Source organism: Aphidius gifuensis, linkage group LG2, assembly GCF_014905175.1.
Source record: "Aphidius gifuensis isolate YNYX2018 linkage group LG2, ASM1490517v1, whole genome shotgun sequence".
NCBI lineage: Eukaryota > Metazoa > Arthropoda > Insecta > Hymenoptera > Braconidae > Aphidius > Aphidius gifuensis.
This window is the reverse complement of record NC_057789.1, coordinates 11,224,425-11,249,200: the sequence shown is the minus strand read 5'-3', so window position 1 is coordinate 11,249,200 and position 24,776 is coordinate 11,224,425. Positions and strand designations below refer to the sequence as shown.

At 29.9% G+C, this 24,776-nt stretch overlaps 2 protein-coding genes across 2 annotated transcripts; both read left to right on the top strand.

Annotated features, from left to right (window-relative positions):
* Positions 1 to 19,013: 19,013 nt before the first annotated feature.
* On the top strand, positions 19,014 to 21,056 carry LOC122850372. The gene has a single exon (XM_044149530.1). It carries the CDS (start codon positions 19,014 to 19,016, stop codon positions 21,054 to 21,056), a length of 2,043 nt encoding a protein of 680 aa, XP_044005465.1.
* Positions 21,057 to 21,143: 87 nt separating this feature from the next.
* LOC122850371 lies at positions 21,144 to 22,100 on the top strand. The gene has a single exon (XM_044149529.1). The coding sequence runs from the start codon at positions 21,144 to 21,146 to the stop codon at positions 22,098 to 22,100; it is 957 nt and encodes a 318-aa protein (XP_044005464.1).
* The last annotated feature ends 2,676 nt before the right edge of the window (positions 22,101 to 24,776 follow it).

Below are 24,776 nucleotides of genomic sequence, written 5' to 3'. Positions count from 1 at the left end.
ATATGTTAAATTAACGAACAGCTGTTTGTAAATTTCATTTGACAAACAAAATATTGTGAAATTAACAAACTGCTGTTTGTAAATTTTATGTTACAAACAAAAACGTGTAAAATTAACAAACAGCTGTTTGTAAATTTCATTTTACAAACGAATATTTGTAAAATTAACAAACAATTATTTGTAGACCTGATTTAACAAATAAAATGTTCGTTAAATAAAACAAAGACAATAAGAATAATAATAATATTATTAATCTGGTATCTCTCAACTCAGTTGCATCAATAGACCAAACTGAAAATAATAAAATATTCAAAGTACCTTAAGCTTCTGAAAAACAAAAATATTGTAATTCAAAATTAGAAGAATATTTTGCAACAAACAATTCGTTTACCATTGATTGATAGCAAAGATATAAAAATTTATAAAGGTGAAGATGCAATATTAGGTGAAGGTAGACAAGGAAAAATTCGTGAGGGCAAGTCGAACAGTACAACAAATGTTGCTGTGAAGCTAATAAAATTTAAACAAAGAAATTTTGGCCTAGCAATGTTAAAGTCTGAAGTTCAATAACTTGATTTTCTTAAGTTAGGTGATAATATGTCTGAAAGACATATTTTTTGAAAAAGTCAAAAATTTGCCATTGTCTTTCCAAGATGTTAGTAAAAAAAAAAGAAAAAGAATTAGATCGAGTGTTCCAAGCTATAAGTTAGATGCACACAAAACAAAATTCAATTGTCCATGCTGATATAAAGCCGATTACAGAAAATTGGACAGCAAAAATATGCGTTTTTGGTTTGAAACGTGTTCAATATCATGTTAATACTGGAACTTCATTGTCAATTGTACATGAACGTACCGGAGCAGGTACAGTTGTGTACATGACACCAGAACTTCTTTTCAACCAGGAAGTTTCCACCATATTTTCTGATATCTGGGCTCTAGGATGTACTTTTGTTGAGACATACAAAGGCTACGAAAGATGGCAAACTGCTCCTTCTAAATATAGATCTCGTACTGAGTTAATTTCTATTCTAAAAATTTTTAGTAACGAATTCGTTCTATTGAAAATTAAACATTTTCAAAACTTTGGCGCAAGCCCGTGTGGTTTATCTCGATTATGTCAAATTCATTACAGTTTAATTTTTTTTATAATTTTGAATAATATGATGAAATTGTTATTGTTTTTTTTTTGCCCTGACATGCTCTGTGAAATTATGTACACAAATCAAGATACAGATAAAAAAAGTTTGAGGTTAGAATTCATGTATATTAATGATTTTATCAGATTTGTTTAAGAAATAAATCAATACAAATATAAAAAAAATAAATCGTTCAATTTATTTTTTTAACTGAACAAATATTTTTTTTCAAACTGTTTTGTTAAATACTTTTATTTTTTTTTCAATAACGTGATAATTTAAATCAATATTTTATCAATCAAGCAAATTATAACCACAGCAAAAAAACTTTTACGCATAGGCGCATCCTTTTTTTGTCAAAAAACAGTGTTAAAATTTGAATTGTGAGTTGTTCATTATTTCAATAACTTTTGAACAAATAAACATAAAAAAATTTTGTAAAGCCCAAAAAATTCCTAAATTAATTTCTGAGAACCACACTTTCTTCTAACAAATCGTTGAAAGCAAACCTTCATGGCTATTTTTTTATTAGAACATACCAGACACTACTTATTATTATAAACAATTGTTGATAACTAATTTGATCAAGACAGTGTGGCTTTCGGTATTTAAAAGACCAACAATTTGAGACTAAATGGAAGTATATAAGTAAATTTTTGAAAAAGTTATACGAGTTATAAAGAAACAGGAATTTCGTATTTTGTTAATTAACAAATTTCTAACAATAGCAAAAAAAAACTATCTCTTTATTATATAGATTTTGCAATTTTAAATATCTTGGCAAAAAGTCGCATCCATGATTTGTTTTTAGTTTTCTTAATATTTTGAGTTTAAAATTTTTACAAAAACATTTTTTGTTGATAACTAATTTAATAACAATAAAAAAATTGTTTTTTCTATCCTCGATTGTAGTATTTCTTCTAAGCTTCAGTTTGGTTCTAATACGAACATCCTATCTAAATTATTTCAGGAGATATGAACATTTTTTAAATTCATATAGTAAAAACAATACTAGAGTCTTCCGCCTACGTAAAAAAAGAAAAAAAAACCTGATTTAGAAAAAGTTCCAGTATTAAAACGTTTTAATGTTGCCGATTGTTTTTCGACAATACTAAAGAAAAAAACAATACTAGTCTTCCGCCTACGTAAAAAAAGAAAAAAAAACCTGATTTAGAAAAAGTTCCAGTATTAAAACTTTTTAATGTTGCCGATTGTTTTTCGACAATACTAAAGAACCGTTCATCAGCAGAAATTTATTGCACAAAATATTGCGAATATCTTGAAAATTGGAGTAATGATGTGATTAATGTAAATACCTCTATAATGTAGACGAATTAACATTATTATACTTGTTATTGTTAGTATTTAAATAAAGTGATATTTTCATCATCATGATATAAGCCTAATGAAAAAAATTATTTTGAAATAATAATAACAGTATGTATGTAGACGTACATATATGCATGTGGTTTTTATAATATGATGACAGACAACCTTCCTCACGAAACAATTTTTTCCTTAAAATTTATAAAAGTGATTTGCTGCTATTCATTTACGTTACATTTTGGATATTTTCATGTACAATCAAAAAGAAAAAATCTCAAATAAAGATTTGCATTTAAAACATCAAATTGGTTGAAATTTAAATACCAGTTTCTGTAGAATTATTATCATTTTCGATTGATTCCAAGATTCGAACATACAGCTGTATGGCTTCTTCAGGAGTAATAGGTTGAAAAACGTCTGGGACTAATCGAGCTTCTTTTTCACAAAAATAATTTGTAATTAATACAGGTTTTACTGAATATCTATCAATGAGCTGGTTAACTTTAGCAATATCAATACTAATTTTTTGATTTTCCCAGCCTAATTTTTCGGAACGAAGAAATGAATGATCTGGTCTTCCTGAAGGAACTTCTTGGTTTTTTTGACGTGTAATGCGATGTCTTTTCCACTCTGTTCGGACCATATCAAGCTTATTTTTCATCAAAGGACCAAAGCGATAACGTAAACATTCGGTATGTGTAGGATTCAAATTGTCAAATAGAAAGCGATCTCGCATATCTTTAAAGAAATCCATCAATCAACCCCTGATTTTCTCATCCTTGACTAATAGCTCTTAATCTTTTGGATTGAAGTACTAGGTCCTTTTACAAAACTTTTTAGGCCCGCATGGCTATCACTATCGTAAAAACGTAATGCCTAGTGTAGTGATTCAACTGTTACATTTTCTGTTTCATGCTCTGCTTTGATTACTTCATCATTTTGAAAATATACTCATTTTTGTCAACATAGTAACAGTTGATGCTTGCATTGATCATGAATGTATCATTGAACAGAGGTACTGATTAACGATCAGAATCATTGTCTTTGAAATAATATAGCCCACTTGTTTCTGAAAAATACAATTTACGGACAATGAAATCCAAAGTTCCATTAAGCGTCAACGGTAGAATTATACTTTCCCTGTTCAATGATACAGTAATTTCTGCTGCCTGACGGTATAAAATTATTTAAAAATGAATATTATCTTAACTCTTATTTATAATTTAACATTAAATAAATAACTTTTTAGCATTTAATAAAAAAACTCAATAAACGAAGAAGCGAACATAAAACGTGTTTATAAAGATGAACAAACTAACCTGCTTAGCCATCATATTTTCTGCTTTTTATATATACGAGCACATTAACTCGCTACGCGCGCCTGTCTCCATATTTTTCAACCTAATATTTATTGTAATTTATTACGTGTTATTATCGATTTTCACGATATAGTTTTAATAGTTACTTAGTTATTCTTTATTTTACTAAAAAATAAAAGAAAAAATTCTTTATATAATCTTTTCAATTATGAAAATACATATATTATCTAATCAATTTTGGGGTATGTCGAGGATAGGTGTACGTCCTCAGATTTTCCTCTGAACACAGGTGTTACACTAGGGTGTTTTTTTTTTCGATATTTTTTTTTCTCTTCACCCATCCATATAATATTCATAGTTTTGATCATTTACAGTTAAAAAAAATAGTGAAATAATGCTTCAAAAGGGTAGTATTCACAATTTTTCTGAAAAACAAAATTGTAAATGATCAAAACTATGAATATTATATGCTATAAAATTCAATACTCTATAAAATAAGACCAACGCGAACTTGAACGGTCGAAAATTAAAGCCTCCATGATCAAAATGGTGAATGAAGCGTATTAAACCCATGTTAATCAAATGGAAAAAACAAATGACCCCTGAACCACCTCTAAATATTTTTCAATTGAGTTCAAATTTTTTCTGGGCATGATTTAGAGCTGTATAAACTTGTATGAAAATGGGTGAAGAGAAAAAAAAATATCGAAAAAAAAAAAAAACACCCTAGTGTTACACACACTTATGTCTCTTCTAATTTTTCTTAATCTATTCCACGCTAGCTTGTAATGAATGAAATTGAAAAAAAAAGCTGTAAGTTAAGGTCAGATGCATTCCTTCAGATTTCCTTTTGCTTAGAGGCAATCTATTTTATGTGAGTAATTGTCGACCATATATTTTTTTAACTGGATTTTGTAAAATAAGAATCGATTTATTTTATTGACATTTAATCTTCCGAAGATCACTCTTTGTTTATTCGATTTATTTCGTTAGCGACAAAAAAAAAAAACTACATCTCACTCAGTCTTTTTTTGTTGCTAACGAAATAAATAAAAAATAATAAAAATAAACGAAAAAAAAACAAAAAACTATATAAGAGTAAGTGAGAATGTTCGGGTGTGAAATAAATAATTGATTTATTAACACTGTTTTCGTATTGAGGTTCAAGATGATTTATTTATAGAATATTATTCTTTGTTTATTTTATTATTTATTACAATCAGTAGTTTATGAATGTCGTAGGTATGCGAATATTATGTCGTGATCAATTAGATGTGTTGCGATTTTTCTAAGTTGAGAGTTTGAAGGGGTGAGAGAGGAAGAACAGAGAGCTTATAGAAAGTTGCATGTATTGAAGAAAATCAAGGTGAACGTCCTGTGATTGGACAAGACGATGAGGAAATTGGTTTTCATTCGCATGTTCCTTTAGGGACACGCGGACTTTGTTAACGCATTAGTTGTGAAGTCGGAAGGTCATCCATGAGGGGTGGCCAGCCTCGCATAGATGACTCGGCTCAAACACTTTTTTAAATTTGACGCGTATTTCTGTTTGTGGATGCATGTAAGTTCAATTCGGTTTGCCTTCAGGAGGTGGTCTCGGTTTTACGATGTGCACCCCCGTCAAGGCTTTATTCCAGGATTACCGTAGCCGATGAGTTGTGAAGGTTTGTCCTTTAAAATATTTTGTGCATAAACGAAGAAGGCATCATAAATTCATCTTCGCTTACCCATGCCAGAGGACGAATTTTATATATTTTTTTTATATATATATTGTTCCTACAGAACAGAGAAGAAAAACGACCAATCAAATGCCCGGAAGACCGATGATGTTTGTCCTTTTTATATAAGGATTATAGGTATATGATGTTTATATAAGTCTGTTCGATCAATAATTAAATACACTTTTCCATATTTTCTCAATAATGAATTGATCAAATAATATATTAGAACTGTCATCGAATATGACTGATATAGGTAAATAAACACACCAGCCATTTTTTTTTTATACAAGCTGATTTAAAATTGACGATTTTTTTTATATCATGAAAATTCGCCTTAACATTTACATGTGCACATGTGTGTTAGCCAAACTATTATTGGCCGAAGGTATGACTTGCACTCTCATGAGCAACAGAATTGGAAGGTTTGCATTTGATAAATTTTGATTCATAAATAGCATAAAAAAGAGTAAAAAAAACTGTGTTTCTTTTATTGTTTAGATATTTTTGGATGCCCTCCTTCAAACAAGTAAGAAATTAAATAGATTGAAATAAGAATAAAATATAAAAAAAAAAACCAAATTATAAAAAATATTAAAATTTATACTTCTTGCGGTTAAACAAATTTGTGGACTTGCGTCTCGATGAATTCTGTTTATTTCCCATTTCTGAACGGTCTTAATTTCAACCTATTATTTTTTTATAACTTTCAATAAATAGAATTTTGAATTATTACTTTTTTGCAATAGTAAACTAAAAGAAAAAAAAATTTCCACTAATCTTTTCAGTCATATTTGAAACGTAAATCTGCGAACATCACCTGAACGTCAAGGTTAGTTACTAATAATTTTTAAGTAGAAAAAATTAATTATTTATTTATTGAAAAAAAAAAAAGTGCAGATAATAAAAGGTTTTATTCCATTATTCTTTTCTTTTATTATTATATTATTTAAATTATATTATATTATATTATATAAAAAATAGAATCATTCATGAAGAATCGAATGGAAATAGAAATAAAAAGACAGCAAAATAGTGTATTTTTTCCTTTCACCCAAAAAAAAAGTCACGTTTCTATCAGCTTATAGCACGTAGCCGGTTATTGCTCCTAGACCGTCATTTTGTATTGAAGTTAGAAGGATATAGAATGATAGATGACGTGTTCTATTTGAGCTATTTTACGTCTTCTTTATAATATTGATAATAAAATATTTTTATGTGTATAAAATTAAAAATTGCAAATGAACGTAAAAAATTATAAAAAATATCGTATTTTAAATTTAAAGAAAATAAATGTAATATTTCAATTTTTTTTACGTAATGAACAATTTTGATAATTCATCGTTTATTAATGTTGTTTTTCCGCAACGTAAAAAAATTATTTCTTACACAAGAAAATTGTGATATAATATTCATTTTATTCTAAACTTAACGTAAAATATATTTTTATTTTAGTTATTATTATTCTCTAACATTTTCCGAGTCCCAGCTACGAATGACAGCACAAAGCGTAGAGAAAATAATGATAAATGGAATAGAATAACATTTCGTTTTACATTTAAAGAAAGTAAATGCCATATTTTAATTCTTTGACTCAAATAATATTTTCTGTAAGTCATTGTTTATTGCAAATCTTTTGAATTTAAATTACTGATAATGATATTTATAATATGTAATATATTTTTAGGTGATCAAAATTATAAATAATGAATATAATAATGAGTATAATATTATAAATAAACGCGCAGGAAAATAATTTTATTTCTTTTCAGCGTAAAACAATTATTTCTTGCACAAAAAATTGTAATATAATATTTATTTTCTACAAGCTTAAAGTAACTTTTTTTCTTATTTTAGTTATTATTATTTTTTAAAATTTTCTGAATCTCAGCTACGAATGACAGCACAAAGCGTAGAGGAAATAATTATAAGTGAAATAGAAAAACAACTTATTTTAAACTTGAAGAAAATAAATATTATATTACAATTTTTTGTGTAATGAACAATGTTTTTACGTTGCAGAGAAATAAAGTTTTTTTTCTGCGCGTTCATTTATGATATTATACGTATATTCATTATTTATAATTTCGATTACATAAAAATATAATGTTATAAATTTTATTATCAATAATTGAAGTTTTAAAATTTTTGCAATGAATAATGAATTGTAAAAAATTTTTGTTGCGTGACAAAATTAAAATATAACATTTATTTTCTTCAAATTTAAAATGAAAATATTATTTTATTTTAGCTATCATTATATTCTCTACGCTTTGTGCTGTCATTTGTAGCTGTGACTTGACAAACCAGAAAATAATAACAACTAAAAAAAAAAAAATATTTCACTTCAAAATTGGAGAAAGTGAATATTTTCTTTACGCTTTGCGCTGTCCTTCGTACCTACGATTCAGGATTTTTCAGAGAATAATAACATTGTAAATGAAAAAATATTTTATTTTAATTTCAAAAAAATTCGATATTATATTTTAATTTTGAACGCGATATACAATTTTTATAGATCTTTGTTAGAAAAAAAATTCTAACTTTGTTTATTAATAACTTTATATATTTTTATATAAATATAAATATAAATATATATTTATAAGTTATAAATAAAAGTAAAAATTATAAATTAATGCCCAAAAATAAACTTTATTTTTCTGCCACGGAGAAAAATTTTCTATGGAATAAAAAATTAAAATATAATATTTGGTTCCTTCAAATTTAAAATAAAATTTTTTATTATTTTAGTTATTATTATTTTCTCTACGCTTTGTGCTGTCCTTCATTGTTTAGATTCAAAGAATTTTATAAAATAATGATAACTAAAAAAAAAATATATTTTATTTCAATTCAAAGCAAATAAATGCAATGATCCAAGTTTTTTAAAAAAAATATTATTATGAATATTGTTATTAATAAACATAGGTCAAACTCTTTGCAATAAAGTAAACCAAAATTGTATCGCGTATTCATTTAATTTTTTCAAATTATATTTACAGTAAACAATTTTTTATAATTCATAATTCTTATTAGAAAAAGTTTGAACTTTGTTTATTAATAATAATATTGATAACAGTATATTATTTAGAATAGTATATTATTATGTTACGAAGAAATAATTTTTTTTTTTGTGAATTTATCTTTTTTCAATTAATAATTTTCTTGTTTTCTTATCACAAGTATTCTGAAAAATATTTCTCTGCTTCTTATTCCAGCCGTAATGTATGTGGATGAGAATGATTGTGATTATATTGATTGTAGTAATGCCTACGTCCCCACTGATGTGGAATTCCAAGATTGGGATTATTGTAACGAAAAAATGTATGCAGACATGAAATCTGGCCGAAAAGTTACAGTCATTAAAGCACCAGCATTATGGAAAAAGTCTTATTTGAGTGACCAAGATATTGATGATTATATAAATCAATTGAAAATAGAAGATGTTCTAATTCAAAAATTCGAAGCATATGAAAATGGCTTTATAGTTACGAACACTGCTGAAAAACTAGAGAAATTAAAGAAACACGAGGTAGCAATAAAAGATGTCGACTTCTATAAAAAACTAATTGAAAAAAATGAAAATTTCTTGATCAAAGATGACGACGACTACTCGAACCTTTTAAAAAATCAAAGTCTGACTATTTATTATGCAGCTGATATTGAAGATAGTTTTTTCAAAAATTATAATGAAGTATCAACGTGGAATTTGTTAAAAAAAAAAAGCTTAATTCATCTTGTAAGGAATTCTGATAATAATGAAAAAATTCCTGGAATACATGAAACATATCTTTATATAGGCAGTACATCATCATCATTCGGGGTTCATCTTGAGAATGGCAACTTGAAATCAATGAATTATTAACTATATGGTGCTCCAAAAATATGGCTAATTGTCAAACAGAAGAACACTCAACGTTTCAATGATTTATTGGTTGACATGTTGGACAAAAAAATAGGTGAATTCTATAACGGATGTGTGAATATCTGAGGTCACAAACGATTCATTATCACAGAAAATCTCTTAAAAATACATAAAATGGCCTACACAAAAGTTAAACAAGAGCCTGGAATGTTTGTAATAACGCATGCAAACAGTTTTCATGGTGGGTATAACGTAGGTTCAATGTAAATGAAGCTGTGAACTTTGCTGATCTGAATTGCATACCCAAGATGTAATTGTGATAACTGCGATCTAAGGCTCAATGGTGAAAAATTGTTTAGGCGATTTTATCGACGAATTTATAATAAAGATTATGTTCCTGGCAGTCCAGACAATGAATTGGTTGTGAATAAAATACGAAAAAAAGCTTTGAATAATTTGAAAAAAGGCAGAGACAAAATAATTGAAAAAAGGAAAAAAGCAACACTTACTTGGCCAATCATTAAAATGTGGTTAAATTTTATAGTAAATGAGAATCCGAATGAGATATATTTAACACCTTCCAAAAAAATCTTCAATAAATTTGTCAAAATTCACAAAAGTCAAATTGACACTCTTGATAAAGACTTGAAAAGTTATGATAAAATGCGCATCAGAATACGGGAACAAATTAACAGAAAAATTGTTAATAACAATGAAAAATTTCATATGAAAAAAAATGATTTCATCACCATAAAAAAAACACTGAGTAAATAAAATAAATAATAAAATGGTATATACTGTATGTAAATTATTTCTAAATCGAATTCCTTGAATTTTCCTAGTTGTTTAAGATTGCTTAATTTTAGTATGAATTTTTTTATAATATCAACAAATGTTTAATAATTCAAAAAAAAGTGCTCATCGTCCAATGGATCTCTTGACAAATTTTGTCAATTATCATAGAATAATATTTAAAATTAATTTGTTTATGGTGGATAGATTCTTTGATAATATTGTCAATAATTATAAAATAATGTTAAAAATATTATTTGTTTATAAAAAATAGATTTTTTGATAATCATTCCCCGGTTCGTTTCTACTTTACGAAAATACCTCGAATTTTTTTTTTTTTTAATTTATCAACAGTTGTTTAATTATTAAAAAAAAAAAGCTGGTCATCAAATGCACCTGTTGACAAATATTGTCAATAATTATAAAACAATATTTAAAATTCTAGTTGTTTATAAAAAATAGATTTTCTGATAATTATTCTCTGGTTGGTTTCGACTTCACAAAAATACATCGAAGTTTTTTTTTTTTTTAATGTATCAACAATTGTTTAATTATTAATAAAAAAGTGCCGGTCGTCAAATGCACCTGTTGACAAATATTGTCAATAATTATAAAATAATATTTAAAATTCTAGTTGTTTATAAAAAATAGATTTTTTGATAATTATTCCCCGGTCAGTTTTGGATTCAGGGAAGTAGCTCGGTTTTCTTTTATCAATAATTAGTCAACAATTGATTAATTTCCAGAAAAAAATGCTAGTCGCGCGACACAACCGTTCATAATGATTATGAATTATTGTAAAATAACATTGAAAAAATTTTTTTCTATTAAAAATAATATTATTTATATTTACGAAACAATTATTCTTGTCCAGGCCTACTAGTGAACGAGGCTACAAAACATCCCCATTTGGAACCTCTGCGCCCCCAATTCGTAGCTTCATCGCAATGCGACAGTTGGTAAGTCGTGCCTAGATTTTTATAAATAAAGATAAAACGTTAAAAAAAATTTGCGATTTTCATAAAAATCATTGTTGCCCACGAAAAACAATATTTTTCTGATTGCGTAGCTAAAATTTGGTCGGTCTCCGATAATGTTTACTATATGAAAACTGGTCTCAAAAATCTGCTCGGTGGTAATTTTTTATAACCTTTTTTTTCAATATTATTAAAAAATGACGACTGCCTATGATTAATTACGACTTTTTATACACTGTACTAAATTTTTAGAATTTTAGTCGCATTAGTTTAAGAAAAAACTTGTTTCAAAAATCCCAATTTCGTTACCGACATGTTGGACCTCCCATTTCGTCTTAACGAAAGTAGGGAATAGTGGAATGAAAAATTAAACATGGTAAAAGTCTCCTTGCTGTATCTCTAAAATTTAATTTAGCAGCCATTAGTTTAAGTTTTGTACTATGAATCGAATCGTATATTTAATCGATTGTTTACTATTTTTTGTAGCTCCGCAAAGTTCAAGTGAAAAAACAGTCTCACGACAATCGAGCACTGTATCCAATGTGAGTTGGAAAAGTCTACTGCCAGTTATAAATCATAAGTTGCAAATGTTAGGTAAATCACCGATCCCTAAAAAAAAGTAAAATTCAGCTCTTATGTTAAACAAAAATCGCTGAAAGTATTGTCTACTTTAAAACGTTTACTTGCCCCCGAAATACAATCACCAAACCAGTTGAATTTTCGAAATATTCAAAAAGTACATTGCCTCATATCTCAAAATGATTGATTAGTTATCGTTCGAGAATATTCACAAGCATTGATTAGTCAAACATATCAGATTCTTTAAAAATGATTTCTTTATTCGTAATAAAAATTTCTTTAAAAAAATTTATGTAAAATAACAATAAAAAAGTATTTTAATGCGACTGAAAAAACCACTTATTTTGAGTTTTGAATTAATTCACATCTATTGACCAGTTCATGATACTAAATTTTCATTTATATTCAATTTTACAGTGAAAATTTGCTTTTTGACTAAAATAAAGTTATTTCTCGTATTTCAAAGGTTAAGAATGAAAAATCTGAAAAATTATCGAGACATCTTTAATTTTTATTTTTTTAATTTATAACGATATAAAAACTTTGATATTTTTGTAATTTTTCAAATTTCGAAATTTTCTAAATTCAAACAAAAATATATGAAGTCGTGATCCCACTTATATTTTACTGAAAATACGTTGGCTTTTATCCAAAAAATCTTTGAGAAAAAAAATTTTTTTTTTTTAAAAAAGTATGTTTTGAGATAGGCTGGATCCAGTTGGAAAAAAAGCGTTAAAAACACCAAGTGGTGGGAGGAAAATTTTTGAAAAAATTCAGGCTTCATTTTTTGTAAAAAAAAAAAAAAATTTTTTTATATCCAAGGGGTCGAGGGGAAATGCTCTATCATTTCACTTGGAATGCCCCATATATATCTAGAAAAATTTACTCAAGCGGTAAATTTTTATAAATAAATAATGTAATTTTTTTGCAATAACAATTTTCTTGAATATATTCATCAATTAATATAATATACACAATAATGTTACAAGACAGGTTTATTTTTAATGGAATGGAATAATTTAATTGAATTTGAAGAAACAAAATCAAAAAAAAATTAAATTATGAATGTAATTTGCAATAAACAAGTCAGTAAACAAATATTTTACTTTACCTCATTTTGTTATTCCCTACTGGGTAACAAGATTTAGGAGAGGAAAATGTGTTAGAAATTATAAAAATAACTTGATGTTATATTTGTGTGAATCCAGTATGTATGATGAGTGTCAATGTGGATGATCGACATGTAGATGTTGTAGTAGTCTGAAACACAACGATATTTCGATGGTTCAACTATGTTGGAATTTAGTTTAGACTGGTTTTAAAATAATGAACACAATTTTGATTTGTTGAATATTTAATAAATGATTTAAAAAGTATATGTTGATATTAAAAACGAGAGTGAGCGTTGTGACATTATTACAGTTTTTATAATCTTGGTTTTGAAACTCATCTGTGGTAGGAATATTGCTTTGACCAATCCTAAAACATTGGTTTTTTCCAAATAAGATTTCAGTATTTAAGACATATATTTTACATTAGGCGGGGTCAAGTTTAAATTTTTTTTTTTTTTCAATAGTTCAGACTTAATTACATGCGTCAAAAATATGTATTTGTTTCTGAAATTATTAGTGTCATATCTAAATTAATATACTCACAATTATAGTGACAATTTCGAACACTTGATTCTTTTTTGTAGAAAAAAACTTAGTTTTTTTTTTTTTTTTGTTGTGGTATAAAATATTATCTTGACCTTCTGATTTTGCAATGCGTCCAGAAACAAATTTTTACTTTGTCCCAAAACCAAGTCTATATTTAAATTTTTCCATCGTGTGAACTTCCAAATCTAAAAATGAGTTATTATAAGTATAATTATGGAGCTAATTGATTAATTGTTGCAACTCGAATTGATAAGATAAATTATATGTTGCTGGTGTTGAGCATAATTCATTATTATTTTAATTGAACGACTGAATTTCAGTCTCTAGTGCTTGATCTTTATTCTTAACATCATCTCGATCGACTGAATTATAATCAATGACTTCATCATGTTCAGGTTGATGTTTTGATAGCTTTTATAATTTTCAAAGTGATTTCTCGAAAATGACTGAATGGATAATAGAATATTGTGTAACAAGGGTGTAATGTGAGTGATTCTCACCCGAACTTAGCACAGCACAGATGATACAGAGTTGACAAAAAATCACTCACATGGTGCCCGCTAACACATACTATTTTTTGAGTTGAAAAAAAATTTAACATTTTTGCGTATGCAGTCGTTTCAGACATTGATTTTTCACCTCTCTAATTATTAAAGGGAGCAAAAACATTGTTATTTGGTACATAACTTGCAATAGCCACAGTGGAAACATATTGGCATCATCATTGGTACCAGAAGAGTATGGTGAAGATATAAAGAAGCTTCTTCATTGATTCAAAACTCCAGATGCAAAAGATGCATTAAAGAAAAAAAGTGGATCTCAAATAATTTCAGCATGTGATACCCGATGGTGTAACTATTGAGATGAGTTGGATGCATTTTAAAAAATTTAAAATACATAGAAGCTTTTGTAAATGAAAATAAAATATTACTTGCTGACAAATATAAAAAGAATCTAGAAGATCCGACATATTAAATACAGACACAAGATTACATATTCATCTTTTATCCAATATGTGAATTGATTAATTAATGCTAAGCCAGAGACTGCAGCTCAGCAGACGATGGTCAGAAGTGGATGAAAATAATAATACCAAGTGATAATGAAAAATTTGATGTATTAAATGCTCGTTTAAAAGAAGTCTTGACAGATCTTCTATTTTCTTCAAATTTATTGCATTCAAAATATCAAGGGAAACGATTCAAAGATGATCCTTATATAAAAAGGACAAACATCATCGGTCTTCCGGACATTTGATTAGTCGTTGTTCTTCTCACTCACTCTTATATAGTTTTTTGTTTTTTGTTTATTTCTGTTATTTTTTATTTATTTCGTTAGCAACAAAAAACAAAAAAAAAGAGTGAGTGAGACGTAGTTTGTATTTGTTCACGCGAGCTCCTCTAATGTGTGTCGTCACAGAGATGACCAGTAACCACTGCGCATCTCTGTTATTCACTGTCCAATCAGCGCACACTAGAGAAACTCTCATGTCGTCACAACAACGCTCGGCTTACACCGTACGTTGCCGTAACTATTCGAGTCTCTCGTTCGTCAGCGAGGATCTCCGGCCAACTTCGAGTTCAACATCAAGCAAGCCTCCAAACAGCAGTCTGGAGTCCCTTGCGTTTTGGTTATCCTACAATACACACCACATTTTTTCATCCAATTATACCTGGTGATAAACACCGAGTATAATTACCTTTGAGTTAATTTTCACGTTGGGCAAAAGGTATACAACCTTTTGCAGAGTATATTTATTGAATATCACCCTTTCGTATATATTTTTCCCTATTAAATAAACACTAATATTTAACCACAAGTTTATCATTTCCTGTCACATTTATTTCATCCCTTTATACAGTCCACATCCTGGCGCAAACAGTATTTTTTGATAATTATTCAATAACTATTGATTTTTCATAGTTCTAGAAATTCAGCGATTTTCAAACGTGCGTTTGGCTATAATTGAAGCTAAGTAAAAAATCTAGCTAAGGAAAAGATGTAGCTAAGTAAAAAATCTAGCTTAGGAAAAATTGAGCTGGTAAAATTATGTAGATATTGTGTGTTTGGTTATAATCAAAGCTAAGTAAAAGATGTAGCTAAGTAAAAAATCTAGCTAAGAAAAAGATGTGGCTGAAGAAAAAATTAAGCTGGTAAAATTATGTAGATATTGTGTGTTTGGCTATAATTGAAGCTAAGTAAAAGATGTAGCTAAGTAAAAAATCTAACTAAGTAAAAAATCTAGCTAAGGAAAAATTGAGCTGGTAAAATTATGTAGATATTGTGCGTTTGGCTATAATTGAAGCTAAGTAAAAAATCTAGCTAAGGAAAAGATGTAGCTAAGTAAAAAATCTAACTTAGGAAAAATTGAGCTGATAAAATTATGTAGATATTGTGCGTTTGGGTATAATTGAAGGTAAGTAAAAAATCTAGCTAAGGAAAAGATGTGGCTAAGGAAAAAATGTAGCTAAGTAAAAAATCTAGCTAAGGAAAAAATCTAGCCTATTCTTAATTAAAAAGTAAAAATTATTTTAAGTCCCTTTTTTTACTTCACTTTTATTTGACTTGGCAAAACTAGCCAAAACTAGAATGATAAAACTGAATCTATCTGAGAACAGGAGAATAGCATAAACTGAGATAAGCCGTGACCCTCACCGCTGGGTACCAAGAATCTGAATTTACCGTTTCCCTGCGCATCTTCCTGCCTCTCCAACCTTTGAAAGAAAAAAAATAAAAAACTAACGAAGAAACAGTGTTCTGACTAAATGGTCATATGTCACTGTGGCCATCTACTGACAATCAATGGAAGATTGATTGTCAACCATTTTTTTACTAATATTATTTCTCTCTTATATTTTTCTCTTTCTCTAGCTCTTATTATTATTATTAGGGTAATCTTCAACAGCTCATCGACTCGCATCGACTCAACATATATTTTCAAGTGTAATTAATCCAACTCCAAATTTAGGTATTAAATAAATTAGTTATTAAATAATAAATGATTAGTGTTATTATTTATTTATGTGACTATTTAATCTCATGTGCTCAATAACTCCAAAGGAAACTCTCTACTCTCAACCTCCAACTTAAACCAATCACCACCTAACCTGATTAATACCTTCACACTATCCTGATTCAACTCTGCGATCCTATAAACTTCAATAAAATTATAGTCCACCTGCTCCAGCTCAAAACATTGGTCCTTCGAGCCGGATAGTGTGTTCGATTAATTTAGTGGTGGTGAAATAAAACAAAAAAAAAAAGAATCGGTGCATTGCTGAGCGCTCATGAACATTGTGCTGCATTGATTCACACTAAAGAACAATAATTTATTTAGTGTAAAAAAAAAAAAACAACATCAACTACTCAATTAAATAGTGAAGTGTGTGCATAATATTGTGGAATAATTGGTTCAATTAGGAAGTTTTATTTCAGGATATACGATTCACGTGGCAAACGGGGTTCACACAACTCGTTCAACGGCAAACGGGGTTCACACAACTCAGTCAAGGGAAACATAGAAAATCTTTGGTGACACATACACATTTACAACAAACATTTTTTCTTGTATATTGTCTGGTGACATATATATATATGTATATATACAGCCATTTATATATATTTTTGTTTTTTGCAACTCATGAACTACAACATCCTCATTTATATGACAGTTAATTGAAAATTTATTATTTTTTCTGTTTACTTATTATTTTCAATATATTCACAGATTGCGAGCTCAATATCAGTGTCAGTGATAAACATATATACATATTTAAACACTCACACAAACAACAACTCCAACTCAATCTATTGTGTGTTGACTGAGACAATACAATGGATTATCGTGTAGCTGATAATGTGCCATCATTGTTGACTATTCAAATGATGCTCTATGCTAAACCAGGAGTTTAACACAGCTCATGGAGAAGCGAAACCTCCACATGGACTCATCAAAGCTCATATTTCTATGCTCAAAGAGGAGTGGGCAGAATTCAACTCCAATGAAAAATATATACAATTTCATTTATGTCAAAAAGATAAGTCAGTAATTAAAATCATTGAAGAACATGATTATATTAAACTTGATATACATCATAATGCACGATCATCCTACATGCATGATCTTGGTATCATGATGGGAGAATTGGTTCAATATAAAACACCTGAAATACCTTAATCAACTCCAACAACAAATTTAGAAAAATTAAATATCACTCCATTTTCATTGTGAAAAACTTTACGTGGCAACTCAGCACATTCACAAAACGTGAAACCGACTCTAACGTCATCAACATCACCAAGTAAAATTCATCACACATCAGTGTTTACACCGTCAGTGTCTAACTCGTCAAACTCTGGTGCAAAGCAACGACCTTCAAGCTATGTCACAAAAGACACCCAGATCTAGTGCATACCCATGTGCTTTGTGTGAACAACTCCATTTCATCTCAGACTGTCCAGAATATTTAAATTTATCTGACTGTGACAAATTAAAATATGTTGATCAAAGAGAACCAAGACCTTTGTGTCGTAATTGTCTTGGCAAACACAACTCAGATGAATGTCGTAATTCACGACGTTGCATTAAATGTCATCAAGCTCATCATACCTCATTGCATAATGCAATAATTGGTACAAGTAATTCAACTCAGCAACAACAACAATGACATCAACTCATGCCTATGATGAAGGCTCAAACTTTACGTTCTTCATCAATGGCCAAAAATCAAGCAATATCGATCAATCACATTATGAAGACATCAACTCCACCAATAAGACCAAGTGTTTTATTAGCAACAGCTTTGGTGAATGTCAAAGATAACCTTGATAATTTGATCCAAGTGCGAGCCTTATTGGATCAAGGTTCTGAGATCTCCATATGCTCAGAAGACTTGGTAACTCAATTAAATTTAAAACGTTACAACTCAAATACACCAATCATTGGGATTGGCGCAGGTCAATCACAACAATCACGTGGATGTGTATTTTTAACAATAAAATCACGCTACAATAATTACACATGCTCAGTATATGCCTACATACTACCAAAGTTGACTGGTTTATTACCATCAATTCACATACAAATTCAAGACGAAAATAAACTCCAAGGCATCAATCTGGCAGATCCAGCGTATTATCAGCAAGCAAAAGTAGACGTACTATTGGGTGCTGATGTATATGGTTCTCTGTTACAAGATGGTGTTGTACAACAAATTGGTAATAATAACCATTTGACAGCTCAACAAACACAACTTGGTTGGATCTTTTCAGGACGAACTGATCCAAGCTGCTCACCAACTCATCAACCAACTCGCCATTGTTTCACGATGTCAAGTGACAATGAATTATTTCAACTCGTAAAATCATTCTGGATGCAAGAAGAAGCATTCCACGACTCATCAGCTGATCTAACTCAAGATGATCAGATATGTCTTGATCATTTCACTCAAACCCACTCGAGAACACAAGAAGGTCATTGTGAAACTGCCTTTGAAATCAAACGAATTTTTCAACTACTCAAAATCAAAGCAACATGCAGAACTCATGCTCAAACGACAAGAAGTTCGTTTTGCAAAAGATCCACAACTCCATCAGCTCTACAGCTCGTTCTTAACTGAATACGAAAAACTTGGTCACATGATGCCTTCCAGGCATGATGTTGATATACGCACCATTTGTTATTTACCACATCATGGTGTAAAGAAAGAAAGCAGCTCTACAACTGAATTACGTGTTGTATTTAATGGATCTCAACTCATAGACAAAAATAAATCATTAAATGACCTATTGTATGATGGTCCATGTCTGCTCAATAATCTGAGTGATGTGATAACTCGGTGGAGACGGTATAAAATTGTCTTTTCAGCAGATGTTGAAAAGATGTACCGTCAAATATTCATTCACGAAGACGACCAAGAAAAACAAAGAATTCTGTGGCGTCCAACTCCAACTGAACAAATCAAAAGTTACACATTAAAGACTGTAACATATGGCTTAAAACCAGCTCCATTTTTAGCATTGGCAACTCTTCGACAGCTCGAAAAGGATGAAGGTATAAATTATCCTTTAACCAGCTCAGTGATATCACAAGAATCATACGTTGATGATATTTTTTCTGGTGCCAATACACCATTAGAGTGTATGGAAAAAATTGAACAGTTACGTGCACTGTTCAAGGCCGGAGGATTTCCATTAAAAAAGTGGTTATCAAATAATGATACTATTCTCAGTGTAGTACCACCTGAGGATAGAGAGCAATCGTCAACATTGAATATACAAGATGTTGAAGTATTCAAACAACTCGGTGTACAATGGCATCGTAAAGATGATACATTTACATTCAGCTCACCATCAGTCTCGAATAATACACGTCTCAATGCAACAAAGCGAGAAGTGTTGTCAAAAGTTGCACAACTGTTTGATCCATTAGGTTGGATCACACCAGTCATTGTTACTGGAAAAATATTCCTTCAAAAATTATGGAATAAACGTGTTGACTGGGATGAGCAGCTTGACAATGAATTACAACTCGAATGGCAGACATACTGCAAACACTTACAAGACGTTAATTGTCTAAAAATACCAAGATGGTTACACACAGCTCCAGATAACTTATCAGTAGAAATTCATGGTTTCTCTGATGCCTCCAATGTCGCTCTTGGTGCAGCTGTTTATTTAAGAGTTAAACAACATAACAACATAATAATGTCAACACTCGTGTTAGCCAAATCCAAGGTAGCACCATTACAACACCAAAACAACTCAAAGAACAAAAAGATTCGAATTACAACTCCACGTCTTGAATTATCTGCAGCTGTCTTATTGGTACAGAGTATAAAACAAATCCAGCTCAGTCTTCAACTCAATAATATACCAGTACACCTGTGGACAGATTCAACAATTGTTTATTATTGGATACAAAATGATCCTGATAAATTTAAACAATTTGTCAGCAATCGACTCAAATTAATCAAGAACTCATTCAACTCTGAAACAACTCCTGTTAAATGGCATCATGTACCTGGTCATGATAACCCAGCAGATCTGGCATCAAGAGGTTTGCAGCCAAAACAATTATCAACCAATTTATTATGGTGGCATGGTCCACAGTGGCTTTGTCAAGAACAAGACATGTGGCCCACACTACAAGCAACTCACTGTGATAAAACAATCGACATTGAAATCAAACCTGTGCTAACAGCATCAGTCACGACTCAGCAAGATACAGACAACATCCTTGAACAACTCCTTGTAAAACACTCATCATTAAGTAAAATGGTGAGAGTATGTGCTTGGTGTCTTAAGTTTTTACATAAGACAAAAATGACTCCATCAACTCCAAAAGAATTGGTAATTACAACGGAAGAATATGATACGACGTTATTATATTTTATCAAACATACACAACATCAATATTTCTCACATGAAATATCAGCATTAAAAAATCATGAACAATTACCAAAGTCAAGCTCATTGATACGATTGACACCATATTTAGATAAAGAAGGTGTATTAAGAGTTGGCAGCAGGTTAAATAATCCAAATTTAACACAGTCAGCTACTCATCTAATTATATTGCCAATTAAGTCAAAATTGACAAGATTAATATTGGAATCAACTCATAAATTCACGTTACATGAATCACCACAACTCATGTTAGCAACAGCTCGACAAAAGTATTAGATTATTGGTGGAAGAATTCCATTCCAATCAGTTTATTGGAAGTGTGTTATTTGTACACGTCAACGTGCATTGGTCAGTCAACAACTCATGGGACAACTCCCTCCAGCTCGATGTAATCCGAATCCAGCATTCATTAATACTGGTGTGGATTTTGCTGGGCCATTTATATTAAAAAAATGGCTTGGCAGATGTAAACAAACATATAAAGCATATATTGCTGTGTTTGTGTGCTTTGCAACATCAGCCACTCACTTGGAAGTAGTCAATGGATTGTCTACTGAAGAGTTCATAGCAGCATATAGACGTTTTACATCACTTCGAGGAGTATGTAAAAACTTGTATAGTGATTGTGGTACCAACTTTGTTGGTGCAATAAAAGAGCTTCAATCACTTGAAAGTCAAGCAAACTACATGTGTGACTTTGCTCATCAGCTCAGCCTTGAAGTCACAAATTGGCACTTAAATCCTCCTGGAGCACCACATCAAGGTAGAAAATGGGAAGCTGGTGTTAAATCAATGAAACATCATTTATCAAGAATTATGGGAGCAACTCTATATACGTATCATCAACTTGATACACTAGTTAAACAAATATCAGCTCAACTCAATTCAAGACCTCTTTGTCCAATGACAAATGATCCAAATGATCTAGAAGCATTAACGCCTGGACATTTCTTGATAGGTAGAGCAATGACTGCTATACCTGAGGGTCAATTAATTGATATTAATGATGGTAAATTATCAAGATGGCAATTGATACAAAAACATAGTCAACAACTATGGAACCAATGGTCAAATGACTATATTAAACAATTCCATGTACGCACCAAATGGTGCACATCAGACAATTCAATCCAACTCAACTCAATGGTAATAATGATGGATGAAAGAGTTCCACCAACTAAATGGCCGCTCGCTCGGGTCATACAACTTCATCCAGGTGATGATGGTCTAGTCAGAGTTGTGACCATCAAGACCTGTACCTCAACATTCAAAAGACCAATCAGCAAATTATGTCTGTTGCCTGTCAGTCCAGATGAGTGATTTGTTGACAAGCTTTGTCAAGGCTGGAGAATGTTCTGACTAAATGGTCATATGTCACTGTGGCCATCTACTGACAATCAATGGAAGATTGATTGTCAACCATTTTTTTACTAATATTATTTCTCTCTTATATTTTTCTCTTTCTCTAGCTCTTATTATTATTATTAGGGTAATCTTCAACAACTCATCGACTCGCATCGACTCAACATATATTTTCAAGTGTAATTAATCCAACTCCAAATTTAGGTATTAAATAAAATAGTTATTAAATAATAAATGATTAGTGTTATTATTTATTTATGTGACTATTTAATCTAATGTGCTCAATAACTCCAAAGGAAACTCTCTACTCTCAACCTCCAACTCAAACCAATTACCACCTAACCTGATTAATACCTTCACACTATACTGATTCAACTCTGCGATCCTATAAACTTTAATAAAATTATAGTCCACCTGCTCCAGCTCAAAACAAACAGAATAATAAATTTATATTATTTTTCTCCAAATATAAAATGTACACTCGACCACTTTTTATTCGGCATGTGATTGGTCGAAAATTTTTATTATTTGTTTATAACTAATATTTCATCATTTTCTTTCTCATTATAACACGTTGCTACGTTTGTTCATTTTTGGTAATTAATTTATTTGAGTTGTGTCATTCCTAGATTAAATGTCATACTGAAGCTTATTATTGATTTCTTTATATGTATTCATATATGATGAAAAATTATTATTATATTGTTTAGTACAAATATTAATCATACAAAGTATAATAAATTGTAATAAATAAAATCATAATGAATAATATTTATTAATAGAATGAATTTATTAATATGTATTAGTTGTAATGTCCGGCGGTAAGCCGCACAAACTTTTTCATTTTCTTTATATTATTTTATACTCAGGGTACTTTTCGATACCCCTAGCTCCATTTTACAGACCGTCAATGTATTATATTTAAGGGAGCTAGAGGTTTTGCACCCCTAACAAATTACTTGAGCCGGCACTATTGCCAAGCGCGTCTACTGCCAATTTTAATTAAGAAAATTAAATATAAATTAATATAATGAGTGATATCGACAAAATCCTAAAAATATAGGGATTCTCTCGATACCACTCATGTCATAATTAAACAATTAGAAATAATTTTGATTAAGGTTGGAAAATTATAAGGTTTTCCTCGACCCACAAGAAGCAAGCGACATAAGGAAAGTGGAACTGGACCAAGGAGGAAAACCGAACATCCCCGAAGGATCCCCACCTGCCCTTATGTTCTGAGAGGATCGAGCGAGATTGATCGCTAGATCTCGGTCACTCGGTCAGAGTTAGTTCCTTGACCTACACCAGCTCTAACTAGCATAGGCACTGGGCCTCGTCGAATTTCAATTGCTGTAAACACTTAGAATATTTTCTACAAATCAGCGTAAATTGTAAGTTATCCTTACTCAATATTTTATTGATTATTTTATTAATTTGTTTGTTTCAACAATATTTAAGTAACATTTGGTTACCTCAATTATCAATTTAAATTCATTAAATTAATTACAAATTTAACTTGTAATAAATTACGACCGCATGGCCTAAATTTTCTTGCTTGATTAAATTAAATTCAAGGCACGCATTGTGTTACATTGTCTAATCAAATAAATATTGAATAGAATAAATTACATTTTCGCTGCAATAAATAATCAAGTTATTTATTTAAAATAATTAAATATTTAATTATACAAATTCACGACCTCGTGGTCAACCATTCAATCTTGAATACAATTTATAAAGTACAGTGAAAAGGTTTCATATAATTATTTTATTTAAATTCGAATAAAAGTAACTGTTATTGTAATTTTACTGTAAAATCAGTGCTACGTTTGTGTCTGAAATTTGACATGATTTAATCTTCAACCACATACAATCAACTTGTATAATCACATTGTACCACATCTATATTAAATATATATATATATATTTATATATTTTTGTGCATCGTTACTGGCGATAAAATAACCAAGCTAACCTGTCAATTTGCGAGCGTCTCCAAGGTCGAGCCAAGGTACACGCCGTCACTAGATTGCTAGACTAAAATATCGACAACCAATGTAAGTACCCTTTTTAAATAAATTTTAATTCAGTGTTTGTTCGGTGTTTGTTCGGTGAATTTATAACAAGTGTAGAATTTATTAATATTGTAAAAGCCAAGCGTCATTGTAGCGTCAATGTAGAGTCAGTGACTTATAAAGTTAATCGACTGGATTGCTTCCCAATCCCGTCGCTGATATTTTTGCCGTCTTAATTTATTTATTGTGCGGGTTATTCGCAATTTTAATGATTTTCCGTCTGTTTTAATGATGACTCCGCCACGACCACATGGCTTTAGGTTCTCTCTTTTCGACGCGACGCGCGAGTAAAATTTAACTGGGTTAATTATTTAATAATTGTTTGTACCGCATTTTTATGTAATAATTGAAGGGTTAATTTACAAATAAATTGTGCCTCGATTTTTACTGAATTTACAAGTGTTATCTAAAATTATTTTCATGGTATTATTGTGTTACATTTTCGCGTATTTTTCAGGTTCCTTTTTACCTCTCCCTACATTACGTAAAGTCGTCTCCCTACCCTTCTAATGTACCTTCGCTGGGCAGGATAAACAGGCTTAAATTAAATACATAT

Excerpts from the sequence above, each read along its gene's own strand:
- LOC122850371 (XM_044149529.1), top strand. The coding sequence starts at position 21,144 with ATGGGACAACTCCCTCCAGCTCGATGTAATCCGAATCCAGCATTCATT.
- LOC122850372 (XM_044149530.1), top strand. The coding sequence starts at position 19,014 with ATGCCTTCCAGGCATGATGTTGATATACGCACCATTTGTTATTTACCA.